At 51.1% G+C, this 16,079-nt stretch overlaps 1 protein-coding gene across 2 annotated transcripts in view; it reads right to left on the minus strand.

Annotated features, from left to right (window-relative positions):
* Nucleotides 1–16,079, minus strand: part of LOC133357265 (receptor-type tyrosine-protein phosphatase N2-like) — a 206,596-nt gene that overhangs the window by 11,307 nt on the left and 179,210 nt on the right. For both annotated transcript variants that reach the window (XM_061575138.1, XM_061575131.1), the window contains 7 exons: nt 14,281–14,428; nt 11,757–11,830; nt 10,539–10,616; nt 8,366–8,485; nt 7,965–8,131; nt 5,256–5,309; nt 3,887–3,951 (listed from right to left, as the gene is read on the minus strand). In XM_061575138.1, coding sequence (XP_061431122.1) covers nt 3,887–3,951; nt 5,256–5,309; nt 7,965–8,131; nt 8,366–8,485; nt 10,539–10,616; nt 11,757–11,830; nt 14,281–14,428 — 706 coding nt within the window. The remainder of the gene's footprint in view (nt 1–3,886; nt 3,952–5,255; nt 5,310–7,964; nt 8,132–8,365; nt 8,486–10,538; nt 10,617–11,756; nt 11,831–14,280; nt 14,429–16,079) is intronic.

Consider the following 16,079-nt stretch of genomic DNA (forward strand, 5'->3'; position numbering starts at 1 on the left):
ATCTCGTTATGGATGACACTGCCGTGTGTGTGTGTCGCTCTCGTTATGGATGACGCTGCCGTGTGTGTGTGTAGACCTCGTTATGGATGACTCTGCCGTGTGTGTGTGTAGATCTCGTTATGGATGACACTGCCGTGTGTGTGTGTAGACCTCGTTATGGATGACTCTGCCGTGTGTGTGTGTAGACCTCGTTATGGATGACTCTGCCGTGTGTGTGTGTAGATCTCGTTATGGATGACTCTGCCGTGTGTGTGTGTAGATCTCGTTATGGATGACTCTGCCGTGTGTGTGTGTAGTTCTCGTTATGGATGACTCTGCCGTGTGTGTGTGTAGATCTCGTTATGGATGACTCTGCCGTGTGTGTGTGTAGATCGCGTTATGGATGACTCTGCCGTGTGTGTGTCGCTCTCGTTATGGATGACGCTGCCGTGTGTGTGTGTAGATCTCGTTATGGATGACGCTGCCGTGTGTGTGTGTGTAGATCTCGTTATGGATGACGCTGCCGTGTGTGTGTGTAGATCTCGTTATGGATGACGCTGCCGTGTGTGTGTGTAGACCTCGTTATGGATGACGCTGCCGTGTGTGTGTGTAGATCTCGTTATAGATGACTCTGCCGTGTGTGTGTGTAGACCTCGTTGTGGATGACGCTGCCGTGTGTGTGTGTAGATCTCGTTTTGGATGACGCTGCCGTGTGTGTGTGTAGATCTCGTTATAGATGACTCTGCCGTGTGTGTGTGTAGACCTCGTTGTGGATGACGCTGCCGTGTGTGTGTGTAGATCTCGTTAAGGATGACTCTGCCGTGTGTGTGTGTAGATCTCGTTGTGGATGACGCTGCCGTGTGTGTGTGGGTAGATCTCGTTATGGATGACTCTGCCGTGTGTGTGTAGATCTCGTTATGGATGACTCTGCCGTGTGTGTGTGTAGTTCTCGTTATGGATGACGCTGCCGTGTGTGTGTGTCGCTCTCGTTAAGGATGACTCTGCCGTGTGTGTGTGGGTAGATCTCGTTATGGATGACGCTGCCGTGTGTGTGTGTAGATCTCGTTATGGATGACTCTGCCGTGTGTGTGTGTAGATCTCGTTATGGATGACTCTGCCGTGTGTGTGTGTAGATCTCGTTATGGATGACGCTGCCGTGTGTGTGTGTAGATCTCGTTATGGATGACGCTGCCGTGTGTGTGTGTGTGTGTAGTTCTCGTTATGGATGACTCTGCCGTGTGTGTGTGTGTGTGTAGTTCTCGTTATGGATGACTCTGCCGTGTGTGTGTGTGTGTGTAGTTCTCGTTATGGATGACTCTGCCGTGTGTGTGTGTGTGTGTAGTTCTCGTTATGGATGACGCTGCCGTGTGTGTGTGTGTAGTTCTCGTTATGGATGACTCTGCCGTGTGTGTGTGTGTGTGTAGCTCTCGTTATGGATGACGCTGCCGTGTGTGTGTGTAGCTCTCGTTATGGATGACTCTGCCGTGTGTGTGTCGATCTCGTTATGGATGACTCTGCCATGTGTGTGTGTAGATCTCGTTATGGATGACTCTGCCATGTGTGTGTGTAGATCTCGTTATGGATGACTCTGCCGTGTGTGTGTAGATCTCGTTATGGATGACTCTGCCGTGTGTGTGTAGATCTCGTTATGGATGACTCTGCCGTGTGTGTGTGTAGATCTCGTTATGGATGACTCTGCCGTGTGTGTGTGTAGATCTCGTTATGGATGACTCTGCCGTGTGTGTGTAGATCTCGTTATGGATGACTCTGCCGTGTGTGTGTGTAGATCTCGTTATGGATGACTCTGCCGTGTGTGTGTAGATCTCGTTATGGATGACTCTGCCGTGTGTGTGTGTTGCTCTTGTTATTGAGCTCTTGTTATTGATGACTCTGCCGTCCTGAACGCCCATCATTAAGCCGGATCGTCCGTTCGTCGCATGGGGGGCAGCCGCCATAACTTTTGGGACGTGGTTCAAACGCCTCGTTTTTTCCACCGTCTGTCCAAATCCACGATTTAAGCCTCGCGTAACGCAGCGCCGCAGTGGTTTGGAAGATAATCGAGGGTGTGTGTTCTCCTGCTGTTTGCTGGTTTCGATTTTTAGTCCCCACTCCTGCCCTGCCCCCCCTCTCTTCTCCCCCCCAGCAACTCCTGAACTCCTGCGTATTGCTATGGATTGCGTGGAGATGTCTCAACCATGTTTCGAGTCGATATATATTTATTATAAATTGGAGAGAAAATAACCCCGCACACTCCATCTTACAATCGGGCAACATAAATTAAAAACATATATTACGCGTCAATGTACTCATTTAGAAAAGTTAGTCTTCGAATCTATGGCTCTCTACACAACTCTATGGCTCTCTGTGTAACTCTATGGCTTTCTGTGTAACTCTACGGCTCTCTGAGTAACTCTATGGCTCTCTGCGTAACTCTATGGCTCTCTGTGTAACTCTATGGCTCTCTGTGTAACTCTACGGCTCTCTGAGTAACTCTATGGCTCTCTGCGTAACTCTATGGCTCTCTGTGTAACTCTATGGCTCTCTGTGTAACTCTATGGCTCTCTGTGTATCTCTATGGATCTCTGTGGAACTCTATGGATCTCTGTGTAACTCTATGGCTCTCTGTGTAACTCTATGGCTCTCTGTGTAACTCTGTGTAACTGCTGCTTGAGCTCGGCGTGGGGTCTCACGAGCTGCAATAACGAAGCCCCGACTCTTGAGATTGGACAGATCCGGTGGGCGGTGAGAAGGACGTGGGGAGCATTTCACTCTCAGTGACCACAACAATGATAATTTTTATGACGGGCGTGGTCGATTAAAAAAAAAGCAAGTACAGTAAAACCTTGGATTGCGAGCATAATTCATTCCGGAAACATGTTTGTAATCCAAAGCACTCGTATATCAGTTGTGATCACGTGACGCTCCACAGACAAAGCGTATACACGTACTACTCGTATTGCAAGACCTCGCTCGTTTATCAAATTATTATTTATTTAAAAAAATTGCTCGTCTTGCAAAACACTCGCAGACCAAGATATCCGCAATCCAACGTTTTACTGTACCACTTTGTGAGGGAAGTCGTATAGATGGACTCGGACCCCCTTGCCGTAGAAATGGGGAATTTCCACCACCTGGTTGAGGGCTTCAAACAGGAGATGAACGTCCATGGCTCACTTTGAACGCAAAGGAAAAGCCCCAGGTCCAGACAATCTCACAAACATCGCCACCTGCGACTGCTTTGTCCACGTCTGAACGAGCAGTTGCGCAACGAGGACGTGGCTTCGGCCACGGCCCTTCCAGCATTGTTGCCAGGATCGTTATCGACCAATCGCAGTTCGCAAATCTGCGGCACGTGATGAACGACGCGTGTCGCTACACGTCGCCGAGCAGATCGACGTTTGACGGTGGGAGTCCGTGTCTCCGCTGGGGGCGAGCGGTGACGCAGCGGTTAGCGCTGCGCTACGAACTCGGCGACCCGAGTTCGATTCCCGCTCATGGCCAACACCAAGTGACGATTGGCTGAACTGGTCCTGGACCTCCCCTAGGTCGACTCGGCCTCAAATGAGTACCTGGTGTGGCGTCTAAAAATCGGCACTAGGGAGACAAAGGCGGCCGAGCGTGGTGCTGTCCAACCAACCATTCGCGTGCCGTTCGGGCCTTCGCAGGTGCTCGCGAACGGCGCTTGCCCCAACGGTCTGTCAAGGCTACACGGGGGGGGCATCTTTGGCCTTGTGCTTCGACCGGGAGCAGCCGGTTGCGCAGCTGCTCGCAACCGATTGCAAGAGACGTCTGCATGCGAGCGATTGCGTGATGCTGAACTGGCCGCTCCTGAGCAGCACCACCACCACCACCACCACTCACGTGTTGCCAAGGTGCCGTGGGCATCCTGCCCTCCCTCCCTCCTCACCTTTAGTCATGCGGTTCAACACCATGTCGATCAGGATGTACGTTCCAGTCCGGCCAGAACCGTTGCTGCGGCAAAAAACAGACAGAGCGAGAGGGAGAGGGGAGAGAGGAAGAAGATGGTGACGACGGGTTGCAGCACAGTCTCTCTCGCCGTGCCCCCCGCGGCCGTCGCCCGGCTCTCGTCGCCGCACTGAACGACCAAATGGCCGGCAACCCCCAACCATCTCTCCTCCCTCCCTCCTCCTCGTCCAAACGCGCACGGTAAAGAACGCGCCGCTCTCGGCTTGAAGTGGGGGGGGGGGGGGGGGCACGTGCGTTTTGAAGCCCTGCTTCGTGTCACGACGATTTTTAATTGTCGTTTTTGTTTATACATCATCCCCCCTCCTCCCCCTTGCTACTGAGAACGACGCAGCTTTGAATCTGAGAATTCGTGTGGCAGAAAAATAGCGGGTTTTTTTTTCCTTTTTAAATTCAGATCTTGCCTTCGCAGAACTGAATCAGTGAACGCTTTAAACGAAACGCAGCTTTTACCTTTTGCGATGAAAAATAATTAAGTCGGTTGCTCGTCAAACGTCTCTCGGACGTTTACTTCCCGAGTATAGCCCATCGGAGCTCAGAAGCTCTTTCCCTGATGTGCGACCAGCCCCGTGCCGCAAGGGTTTTGTCGATGTTCACTGAGACGTACTCTTTCGGTTCTTTAGGTAAAGTCACGTAGGTAGAAAATAAAATAAATCACGACGTTTCGGGCGCAGCACAAGCATCTGTCATCAGGTGGGAAACCCTGATGATGGACGCTTGTGTTGCGCCCGAAACGTCGTGATTTATTTTTATATCATTTAATACCTACATGACTTTACCGAAAGAACCAAAGAGTATGGATTCCTGCAGTCACGAAAGCTTCCAATCTAGATTTTGCTGAAACGCTTATCGGTCTACTTTTTCCCCCTGCAGTCTACCGAGTAGGGATTGTAGGGTAGGGGCGGGGCAATACCTAATTGTATCCATAAACGACGTTTGTTTGGGGTCAAAAGAATGTGTCATTAAACCCGCCACCACCCGACACAGCCAATCGGTAAGGTTTGTCAGGTAAACAGAACGTGCCAACGCGTTACTAGTTCTGCACACCGGCTGGGTGTGTGGAGAAAGAGGGGGGTGGGGGGGAGGGACGTTGGCTGGACAACTGCTCGCACCGAAGTCTCGCCGCGCAGCGCAGCGGCCGCTGTCTGTTGCCCCGCCGCATTGCATGATGGTCGCGAAAGCCGACGTGTGTTAAACCAGGCAGTTGCACGTATTTATTTTAGTTTTCGCCTTCGATCGTCCGGCGCCAGTCCTCCGTGTTGAATGGCGTGGTGCTGCTCGTGGGGCAGTACCTGCAGTGCATGACGACGGGACAGGATCGGCCCCGATAGCACTTGTTGACTTTCCTTCAAAAGACAAGACGGACAGAAAGAGACGCTCAGCGAAGCACGGTGCCACATCACAAGCGGGCAAAATGACGCCTCCTTCCCGCGTCTGGTCCCGCCGCGTACATTTAAAAAATATATATATAGATGTATATTTATAACAGGTCTCTTTTTATTTTTACAAATCCAATCGGCCTCGTGGCCTTCGGGGAATGCATCGTTTCAGCAGCGTTGGGTTCATCGAAAGCAAAAAAAATGTGTCACCGGTCAAGCTTGCTTGAACCATTGCCGGTGAACTGCCAGATGTTTAAAGGCGAGGACTGGTTTCGGCATTCGATGTCTCATCAGCAGAGTCTAAACTAAACCAAACACATTTTTATTTTACCAGGTAAGGCCCACTCAGCTCTACTATAGCTCTTTTTCAGAAGCAACCTCACCACACATTTAAATTGGTCACGTTTGTTCATGTCGAAATTTATAGCAGCCACATATTCTCAACGCACGTTTCTAAACGTGGAGGGAAAACCCGGAGGACCCACCGGAGGAAAAAAAATCCACGCGACCACGGGGGAGAATACGCAGACTCCAAATACACAGCAGCGGGCGTCACGTTTGGGATCCAACCCACGACCTTCTGCGTACCAGGCGAGGGAGATAACATCTCCTAGCCACCGCGGCGCCCCCTGTCAGATTTGCTTGACCCAATGCTTGTGAACTGACAGGCGTTGATGGGCAAAGAATCGATGTGGGTAATGAGTTCTTCTGTTGGCGCGTCGTGCTGCTGCACGTTGGTGACGATGGAGCGGTGCAGAGGTGAATTGTTGGCGGATGGTTTTTTTAAACTCGCAAAACACCGCTTGGGCTGTGAGCTCGCAGTACAGGAAGCAGGTTTGTCAAGTCACGTAGAAGGGAAGTAATAAAATAATAAAAATAAAACATAATAAAATAATTCTCACGACGTTTCGGCCACAACGCAAGCAGCCGCTTCAAGCCTAGGGCGTGTCATTCAGACGCTGTCTTCTCGACAGACCTGTTTCTTCACCTGAGGACGGCTGCTTGCGTTGTGGCCGAAACGTCGTGAGAATTATTGTATTATTTTTATTTTTATTATTTTATTACTTCCCTTCTACGTGACTTTACCGAAAGAACCAAGAAGATGAATCCCTGCAGTCACGAAAGCTTTAAATCGAAATTCAGGTTTGTAAACCCTGTCTGTGCGGACCGCTTAAGTGTCATCTCCTCGGAGTCATAACTTGGCCGTGTTTGTTCATCACACGACAACTTAATTAATTGGCCATGTCGGGTGGCGGGGGGTGCGCCACACACAATTCGCATAAGCGGAGATCTGACCCCTAAGAATCGATTAAGGATCGTAACATCGGGTCACGAAAGCAGACGTGGGATAAAAAAAAAAAACTGCTCTTTAATTGTTCTCTCGCCCCTATCTCGTCGCCATCTCTCATCTCGCTACACCTTTAGTTTTCCCTACAAGTCAACCTCCCGTCCCCATATCTCCTCCGTCGTCGCCCATATTCGAGTTGTAAACTACAAGGGTAGGCGCCCCCTACAAAAACACAACGTACGCATCCGGTGCCTCCAATGGGGGTCCGCTCGACCACTCTGACTAAACCCTGCATTGAGCTCTGAATCAGAATCTTTTATCCTGGAGAAATCCGTTGAGCTGTGAAGGGCAAACGCAACTGCACCACGGAAGCGTGCCGTCCCCCAGCTCTCTTGGCGTGCGAGGGGAGACGTCGCCTCTTGGGTTCCTTCCTTGCGCCTCCTCCTTTGGGCCATCAATTATCGGCCAGTCGACACTTTGCTGGCAGGGCCCAAGGCCTCTGATGATCACTTTTGTGACTATGCAACTTCACACGTAAAACGAGTTGCAAATCACAAAAATGACATCAGCCGCCGGCACGTTTGCAGGCGTCGCTCGCTGCCGACGCCGACGATGCAGCCCCTCCCCCCCCCCCCCCGCAGTCGCTGGAAGGGAATGTGACATGGTCGCGCGTCGTCGATGGAGACTTCGTAAAAGTGAGGCGCCTGGGAGGCCTCGGACCGTCCGTAAAGCGGGTTCTCTCTCGGGAGTTGCGAGTTGATGAATCTCTATGCAAGTCCGTGGATTTCTGCGCGAGCCTATAGTTCTCTATGCGAGTCTATGCATCTCTATTCGAGTCCGTGGATCTCTGTGCGAGTCTATGGGAATCTATACGAGTCTACGGGTCTCTGTGCGAGTCTATGGATCTATGTGCGAGTCTATAGTTCTCTATGCGAGTCTATGCATCTCTATTCGAGTCCGTGGATCTCTGTGCGAGTCTATGGGAATCTATACGAGTCTACGGGTCTCTGTGCGAGTCTATGGATCTATGTGCAAGTCTATAGTTCCTTATGTGAGTCTATTAATCTCTATGCGAGTCCGTGGATCTCAAGGCGAGTCTATGGGTCTCTACGCGAGTCTACGGATTTCGGTTTGATTCTTCAACGGGGCGCTTCCTCGCCATCAAAGAAGACCATGAATATCGTAGGCCCGAGGAGCCATCCTGTCCTGGACAGGGGGTTCCCGTGTAGCACACACGACACTGATCACACCGCGGTGAAGTATGGTCAACCGCCTTCCCCACACAATCACGATTCTGGTGCTTTGGGGGCATGGGGGGGGGTGCAAGGGGGGACCTTCGGAGGTCGAGGAGCGAGCGGGCGGAGGGCGGCACTCCGTGCTCGGGCCAGGTGAGGAAGTGGAACTGCGTGAGCGTGCGGGTTTCGCCCGTCTGGGTGTTCTTCAGGTAGAGGCTGCGCACCAGGAAATCGTCACACCACACGTGCTCCGAAACGAGGTTCACCTGCGGGAAGAGGTGGCGGCGGGTGGGGGGGGAGACGGAGGGAGGGGGTGGGGGGAGGAGATGGGGGGAGGGGAGAGGGGGGGTGAAGGGGGGAGGGAAGAGGGGAGGGAAGAGGGGGTAAGGATAGTTGTCCGATAGCATTCACCACCACCGTCGCTGTCAATCGTCGTCACCACCGCTCACCACCAACATTGTTCACCACCACCACCACCGCGGCTGTGGCGGCCGGCTCACCTCGTAGATGTGGTAGAGGCGGGAGCCATCCTCGGGCCAGTAGCGGAAGCACTGCTCCGTCCCTTGCTCCTCCAGCGGAGAGAGCATCACGATCACCACACAGCTGCTCTCCCACACCATCTGCCGCAACATAAACCGTACTCTTAGTTTTTTTCGGTAATAAAAAAATAAATAATAAAAATTACGACGTTTCAGAGGCAACAAAAGTCTCCGTCATCAGGTGGGACCGTCACAGCCAGATTTTTGCCAGATTTGCTGTATCACTTGATACAGCAAATCACTTGATACAGCAAATCTGGCTGTGACGGTCCCACCTGATGACGGAGACTTGTGTTGCCTCCGAAACGTCGTGATTTTTATTAATTTTTATTACATTTTTTTACCTACGTGACTTTACCGAAAAAACTAAGAGTATGAATCCTTGCAGTCACGAAAGCTTCAAATCTAGCACCATAAACCGTAAATCGTATTTAGTTTCAATGTGAAATCGCCTCCACTCAACAAGGGGGCTATCAAGACATTGCACCCTAAAATAAAATTCAAAGACAATGCAGTGATGTTGAAGTGAAAGCCACGAGAAAATAGTCTTGCACTCCCATCCTAAAACACACGGAGGCTCGGAGCGTGCCGGGCCACCGCCGGAAAGGCGTTCCCGGATCCTTGGGGCAACATATTCTTAGGTTTTTTCCGGTAAAGTCACGTAGGTAAATTTTTTTTTTTTATAAAAGTAACGCTTGGGAAGGCCCCGACCCCTTACCCAGCGTCGAGCGCAAGAGCCGAGGCTGGGAGAGTCGTTGTTGGGTTTCAACCCCAGGCGTGTGACAGATCAGTCGGGCCCGCACGTACATTGGTCCAAGACCATGCAGAGTTCTATAGACCAGAGTGGATAACTTATACTGGATGCGAAAGCTTACTGGAAGTCAGCGCAGACCAGCCACAACATCGTCGGTGCGCTCAAACGCTTATTCCGATTTTACAAACGAACACAGAACAATCTCTCACCACAAGTTGATGGAAATCGTACCATAGGAACAATAAGCTCAACTCAAACTAAACAATTTTTTTTTACCAGTTAAGGCACCACCGAGCTATGTAGCTTTATTTTCAGAAGCGACCCCTGGCTATCACAAATGATAGCTCAACGAAGTGGCTTATCACGTGGAAATGTACAGCAGCAAAATACTCTAAACGCACATTGATTACAAATGTGGAGGGAAAAACCAGAGGACCCGGAGAAAAAAAATCCAATGCGACCACGGGGAGATAGAGACACGCAAACTCTAAATATACAGCAGGCGTCAGGGTTGGGATCCAACCCACAACCTCCTGTATACCGGGCGAGGTCGTTAACATCTCGCAACCCTGGACACCTAGAGCAAACCAGATTCTGTCCTATGGCAGCAGAAGCTTTCGTGACTGCAGGAATCCATACTCTTTGGTTCTTTCGGTAAAGTCACGTAGGGTAGAAAAAAAGAAGCAGCAATGTTGATTTGAAGCTTTGGTGACTGCAGGAATCCATACTCTTTGGTTCTTTCGGTAAAGTCACGTGGGTAGAAAAAAAGAAGCAGCAATGTTGTTCAGAAGCTCGATGCCAATGTCGAGGTCTAAGCTGGCCCAAGGCAAGAGGGCTTCGGGTGAGCCCCCAGGTGTCTGTCCAACCCAAGTTTTAAATCCTCAAGCGCTGGAACTCGGCCGAATTTAAAGTGCCGAACAAATAATAGACCGGGCCGAAGACCATCGACTCCACCACGCGAGACACAGCCAAGTTTAACTCCACTCGCACTCTCAATCCCGCACCTCCGATAAGCACGGTTGGCTACGTACGGTGCGAAAGGAGTTCGACGTACGTACGTGCGTACAGCAGCAGACTGCGTAACGCATTGCAGCACGTTATGCGTCCATCGTAGTGCGTTAGGGCTACTATCATTAGCATAATTATCACACATTTGTATTGCTGATAACATCAACCTTTTACTTATAACCAGGCACGAGGCCGCCGAGACCACACGCAACCTTTTTGTTTCGCGATGTCGCTGCAAAACCTCGCAACTCGACAAAATGACCGGCATGTCCCGTTACGCCGGTGACGTTACACGCCGAACAACGACGCCGTGATGCCCCCTCCCCAGGAAGCGGTCCGCACGGAGCGACGACGCCAGGGTCAGCGACGAACCTGCCAAAAGTCCGCGACGGTCTCGGCCAGGGGGCTCTGCGCGGCGATGTATGCCGGGTTGCGAGGATCGTGGTCCATCTGTCGGAATTGTTTGAGAGAAGAAGGAAAAATTGCATACGTACATTCAGTAACTTCGCTTGTATAAAAAGGGGCTTACCCATTTGCAGCGCTTCTTGACAAGGCGGATCGGCCGTAGAGCGGGGGGGCTCGCAAGCGCGAAGTTGTTGCAAGTTCAACTACTGGTTTGGGGACGGGGGGCGGGAGGTGGTGGTCGACTTGGGGGTGGGGTGGGGGAGCGGCCTCCAACCCCGTCATAGGAATGTGGAATTTAGACCACCGATTCAGGGCGGGTAAAAAGAAGTCGGTGTGCGCCGCCGACTCAACGCTGGCCTGGGCTGAAAAAAAATTCCCACTCTTGACGAGAGCCGTTTACAGATGGTCCCGCTTAAATAATAGGGCGTGAACTTATCGGCGAGCTACAACGAGAGAATAAGAACGCGAAATGCAACGACAACGCCACGTCGTGAAATTTTGATATCGTGTCGTGTGAAAAATTTATATCGCAGATGCCGTGCCAACACGTAAACACGCGCGGTACAAAAGAAAGTTTTATACCAGGAAAGGCGCCACTGAGCTGTATAGATCTTTGTCAAGAAGCGACCCGGCCACAGGTGATAGCCCAAAGAAGCGGCTTATCACGTGGAAATTTATAGCAGCCAAATACTCTAAACGGTTGCTGTTGATTCTAAACGTGTAGCGGAAAACCCGGAGGACCCGGAGAAAAATTCACGCAACCACGAGGAAAGAGACACACAAACTCCAAATACACAGGCACAAAGATCTTCGTGTTGCCTTAGCGCCTATGAAAGCCGACACGACACACGAGGAGGGATGGGTGACCAACACCACGTCCAACCGCCTTTGTCTCCCCAGTGGCGATGTTCACACATCGCACCAGGTACTAGTTTGAGTCGATTTAGGGGAGGCCCAGGGCCGGTTCAGTAAATCGTCACTGTTGTTGGCCATTAGCTGGAATCGAACTCGGGTCGCCGGGTTCGTAGCGCAGCACGCCAACCGTTGCGTTACCCACTCCTCACTGCTCCCCTCGCACGCACGCGCACACACACAAAACATAAATTCGCACATCAAAGTGTCACGTGCAAATTAAGCGCAATTATGAGCAAAACGTGATTATAGGTTTAGAAATGAGTCACTCACAATGGGGCTGGCATTGATATAATCTGAACCGGAGATGTTTCCTTCTGTCTTGAGAACGACCCTGGCATGGTCGTCTGTGGGTTGCAGAAAATTGCTTTTGGTTAAGTGAGCACGACCGTGTTATTTATCTGTCATGTGAGAATACAGCTGGTCTTGTGTGCCAGCAGCAGCAGCAACAATAACAGCCGCAGCAGCAGCAGCCGCAGCAGCCCTATAAGTGGTAATCATCATCTTGCATAATAATAATAATAATGCCGCCATATATTTACCCATGAAAGCCTCCGCCAAGCCTTCAAAACAGCTCCGTGTTTTGTTTCAGGATTGGTCCTGCCAAGTTCGAGACCGTTCCAGACGGCCGCAGAAGCGCATCCGAGAGAGCGCGCGCGATGCGAGTGACCAGTCTGTGTTCGACGGCGAACCATGCACGCGGTGCATGGCGCTACGGGGTGGCCAAATCACCGACCCTGAGCCACGTGCGGCTCTCAGGCAGTTACAAGTGCGACTCGAGAGAGACTGAGATCATGTTTCGATATAACATCATTTGAAACAGGGGTGGCAGTGGGGGGAATGTGCGGAAACGGCAGTGGCCGGGGAGGGTACTCGAATCTGCAAGAGGAGGCAGACGTGAGTGTACTACCAGGGCACTCTGGCAGATTTCGAAATGTCGATTTAATTTAATTGCAAAAGAAGAAAATCTGCGGAAGCCAGAGTGGCCAATGGTACTTAAGCTAGGCAGTGGAGCCAGACGTAAGTGTACTACCAGGGCACCACCCGCAGATTTCTAACCGTCGATATCACTTAATTTGAAACAAGAAATGTAAGTGTTACAACCAGGGCACTCCCTCAGATTTTTAACTGTCGATATAACTTAATTTGAACAAAGAAAATCAGCGCTAGCCAGAGTGGCCCAGGGTACTTAAGCCTGGTAGCGGAGACACACATAAGCGTACTCCCAGGGCACTTCTGCAGATTTCTAACTGTCGATACAACTTAATTTGAAACAAGAAAATCTGCGGAAGCCAGAGTGGCCCATGGTACTTAAGCAGAGCCAGACGTGAGTGCACTACCAGAGCACCCCCGTAGTTTTCTGTCAATATAAATTAATTTGAAACAATGAATCATATTCTTAGGTTTTTTGGTAAAGTCACGTAGGTAAAACATTAAAATTAATAAAAGTAAAATAAAATAAAAAAATAAAAAATAAAAATAAACTCATTTACTTGATACAGCTGTCGTGGCTGTGACGGTTCCACCTGAAGACGGAAACTTGTGTTACCTCCGAAACGTCGTGATTTTTTTTTTTATTTTACTTTTATTAATTTTAATGTTTTACCTACGTGACTTTACCGAAAAAACCTAAGAATATGAATCCTTGCAGTCACGAAAGCTTCAAATCTATAATTGAAACAATGAAATCTGCGGAAGCCAGAGTGGTCCGGCCTACTTGAGCCTGGCAGCGGAGCCAGACGTGAGTACACTCCCATGGCGCTCCTGAAAATGTACCAATTAAAATAACCACAGCCAACCGTGGGGACAAAAACCCCACAGTGTATCAGTGAATGGAACCTGTATCTATGGAGGAGGCTCGTGAAGGACGCTCCTGATCAAGTGGAGGCAGTCGCCCTCTCAACAGCAATGCAGGAAAGAGGAGCGACGCTCACAACAATGAGCGGAGCAAGTTCTCAGAGTAGAGGGCACAGCTGCTGCACCTGCCAGTCCTCGAAGTCAGTCAACCCGAGGCACCTGGGTCTGTCCTGTGACCTTTTGACGGCGAGCCTTCGATACTTGAAAGTGCACCTGGCCTGGCACATGCGCCGTGGTGAGGTCACCGTAACTTAGTGTAAAATAGCGGGTATTGGGTACTCTCGTACCTCTTTTTCTTTTTCCACTGTACAAGTGAGCCGTGCCAGGGCCATGCCGAGCCCAGCCTGACATGGCTCAAAAGGTTGCCGGGTTGATTCACTATTTTGGCACCTGAGCGACGCCGCTGACATCGCACGCGATGAACGAGTCGCCCCGCGCGCGGACAAGACGAGTGTGACGAACAAAAGTAAACAACCCTGGCCCTGCTTGCCCCCCCCCCCCCCCAACACTCATCCAGATCCGCAACGTCTCGCGAGGGCGGCAAAAAAAAAATAACCCGTAAAAACGTTTTTCACTATAAATTCTTTATATGCGTGGCATCGGTTCTATTTTATTATTCATTTCTGTTTTTATTGAGTAAGAGTTTCATTTGTATCACATTGGTATTTTAAATTAAATATTAATTATATTTTTTCCCTAAAAAGTGGAAAATTTTGGAAATTTTCTTTCACGAAAATAAATTGTCACGCACGAGTCTGTATGCAAAATGTCAGCTCGATTGGATCACGGGAAGTGGGTTAAAAAACGACCGAAAAATTTGCACGATCGTAAGCGCGCAAGCAAGCAAGCAAGTGAACTTAATATAAAGGATTAAAAAATAGGCGGTCGAGAAGACGCCCTCGAACCGCGCGAGGCTCCCAGGGGAGCTTGCCGGACTCACAGGGCAGCACGTTGGAGTCGCGGTTCTTGGCGGCGTTGGGCGCCCGCTGGGCAATGGAGCGCGCGTTGGGCTCCGCCTGGTACGCGCACAGCGCCACCCACTCGCGCTCCAGCCGGTGCCTGTTGTGCAGGTGGTCCTCCATGTACGACTGCACACGGCCGCACAGACGCACGCACGGACACACGCGCAGACACAAAGTCATCCGCCGTGTAGCCTGCGACAGACTGTTGGGGCGAGTGTGCCGTTGGCGAGCAGCACCTGTCAAAGGCCGGGACGTGGGCGCACGAGGGGGTGGGTGGCCAACAATGTTTACACACGACACTGGGTAGTCATTTGAGGCTGAGTCGACATAAGGGAGGCCCGTGACCGGTTCAGATAATCGTCGCCACCGGTGTTGGCCGTGAGTGGGAATCGAACTCGGGTGGACGGGTTCGTAGCGCAGCGTAGCGCTAACCGTTACGCAAAGTCACAGGTCCCTCCGGTAGCCTTAACAGACAGTTGGGGCGAGTGCTGTTAGGGAGGTGGGTGGCCAGCACCACGCCCAACCGCCTTTATGTCCCGAGTGGCGATGTTTACACACCGCACCAGGTACTCATTTTGAGGCTGAGCCAACCTAGGGGGAGGCTCAGGACAGGTTCAGATAATCGTCTTGGTGCCAACGAGTTGGAATCGAACTCGGGCCCGCCGGGTTCGTAGGGCGGAGAGCGCCATGCCACGCACTTCCACAAGCGCACGCGCAAGCGACGAGATATTTGTCAGACGTGGTGCGTCTATCTGCGCCAGTCGACGTGACTCACGGTGATAATTTCAACTCGTGAGGCGCACACAGTCTTCGTTCGCTCTCGTCGACAGAAAGAGAGAGAACGACTCCGGAGGCGCCAGAAAACACGGCCAAGCAGGGAGCGGTCTTGCGGTGAGCCTGCGCCAGCCATCAATTGCCCAAACTCTGCGGTCCCCTACACGTGAAGATGTTTTTTTGTTTTTGCGGCCACTTAATACAGCCCGAAGCGGGGAATAATAGAACGGCCTTTACTTGAGCGCACCGTTCTGACATAATCAACGCGTCGTTACTTTACACGACGCGACAGGTCTCGCTCCAGCTTCTCTCAGATGGGGGGGGGGTGGGGTTGAGGGTGGGGGGGGCCCAGTAGTGCTGTTGGGGGGGGCACCATCACGGTGACATTCCACTAAGGGGGGGCGGGGGGATGGAGAGTGAACTTGGCCCGGCGCAAAGGGAAGAGGACGTTTGGTGGTGCAGGGCCCGGCTCGGCACCCGCAGTAGCGCTAGCGCCGTCATGCAAACCCGTTGTGCGTGAAGCATTGTGGGTGAAAGGAGAACGTGATTGCCAGGTGGCCCCGCCGTCTCTTTGTTTAAAGCCGGGTGTGTTTGAAAATAATAAAAATAATAATATATAGCCGTATTAATAAATATATGACTGCGGATTTTTTAAGAAACTTCCAGTGAACGGGTGCATTAAACGGCGTTTATTTAGTCAATCCTAACTATTGGCTTGCCACACCAATTATTATAAAAACGTTATCAGGCAGCGTGCGTTTAAGCAAGCAAACGCTGGGAACGGGACTTTGACTTAATGGGCCTTCATCAGCAGAGTCCCGGGGCCCCGTGAACGAAATGGCGAAATAAACTTCCTAATCGTACGCGGGCACACGTAAAGGAGTTGTTGTTGTTTGGCAATATTTCACCGTGCTGGTCTATACGGCTTAGTGAAGGCAGGGATTTTTTGTGGAGCGCCCTGGAACGGTTTATACATGAACTCGACACTGATGTATGTTCGCCG

The sequence above is a fragment of the Lethenteron reissneri genome, chromosome 7 (assembly GCF_015708825.2).
Source record: "Lethenteron reissneri isolate LAM-NWPU_2019-01 chromosome 7, ASM1570882v1, whole genome shotgun sequence".
NCBI lineage: Eukaryota > Metazoa > Chordata > Hyperoartia > Petromyzontiformes > Petromyzontidae > Lethenteron > Lethenteron reissneri.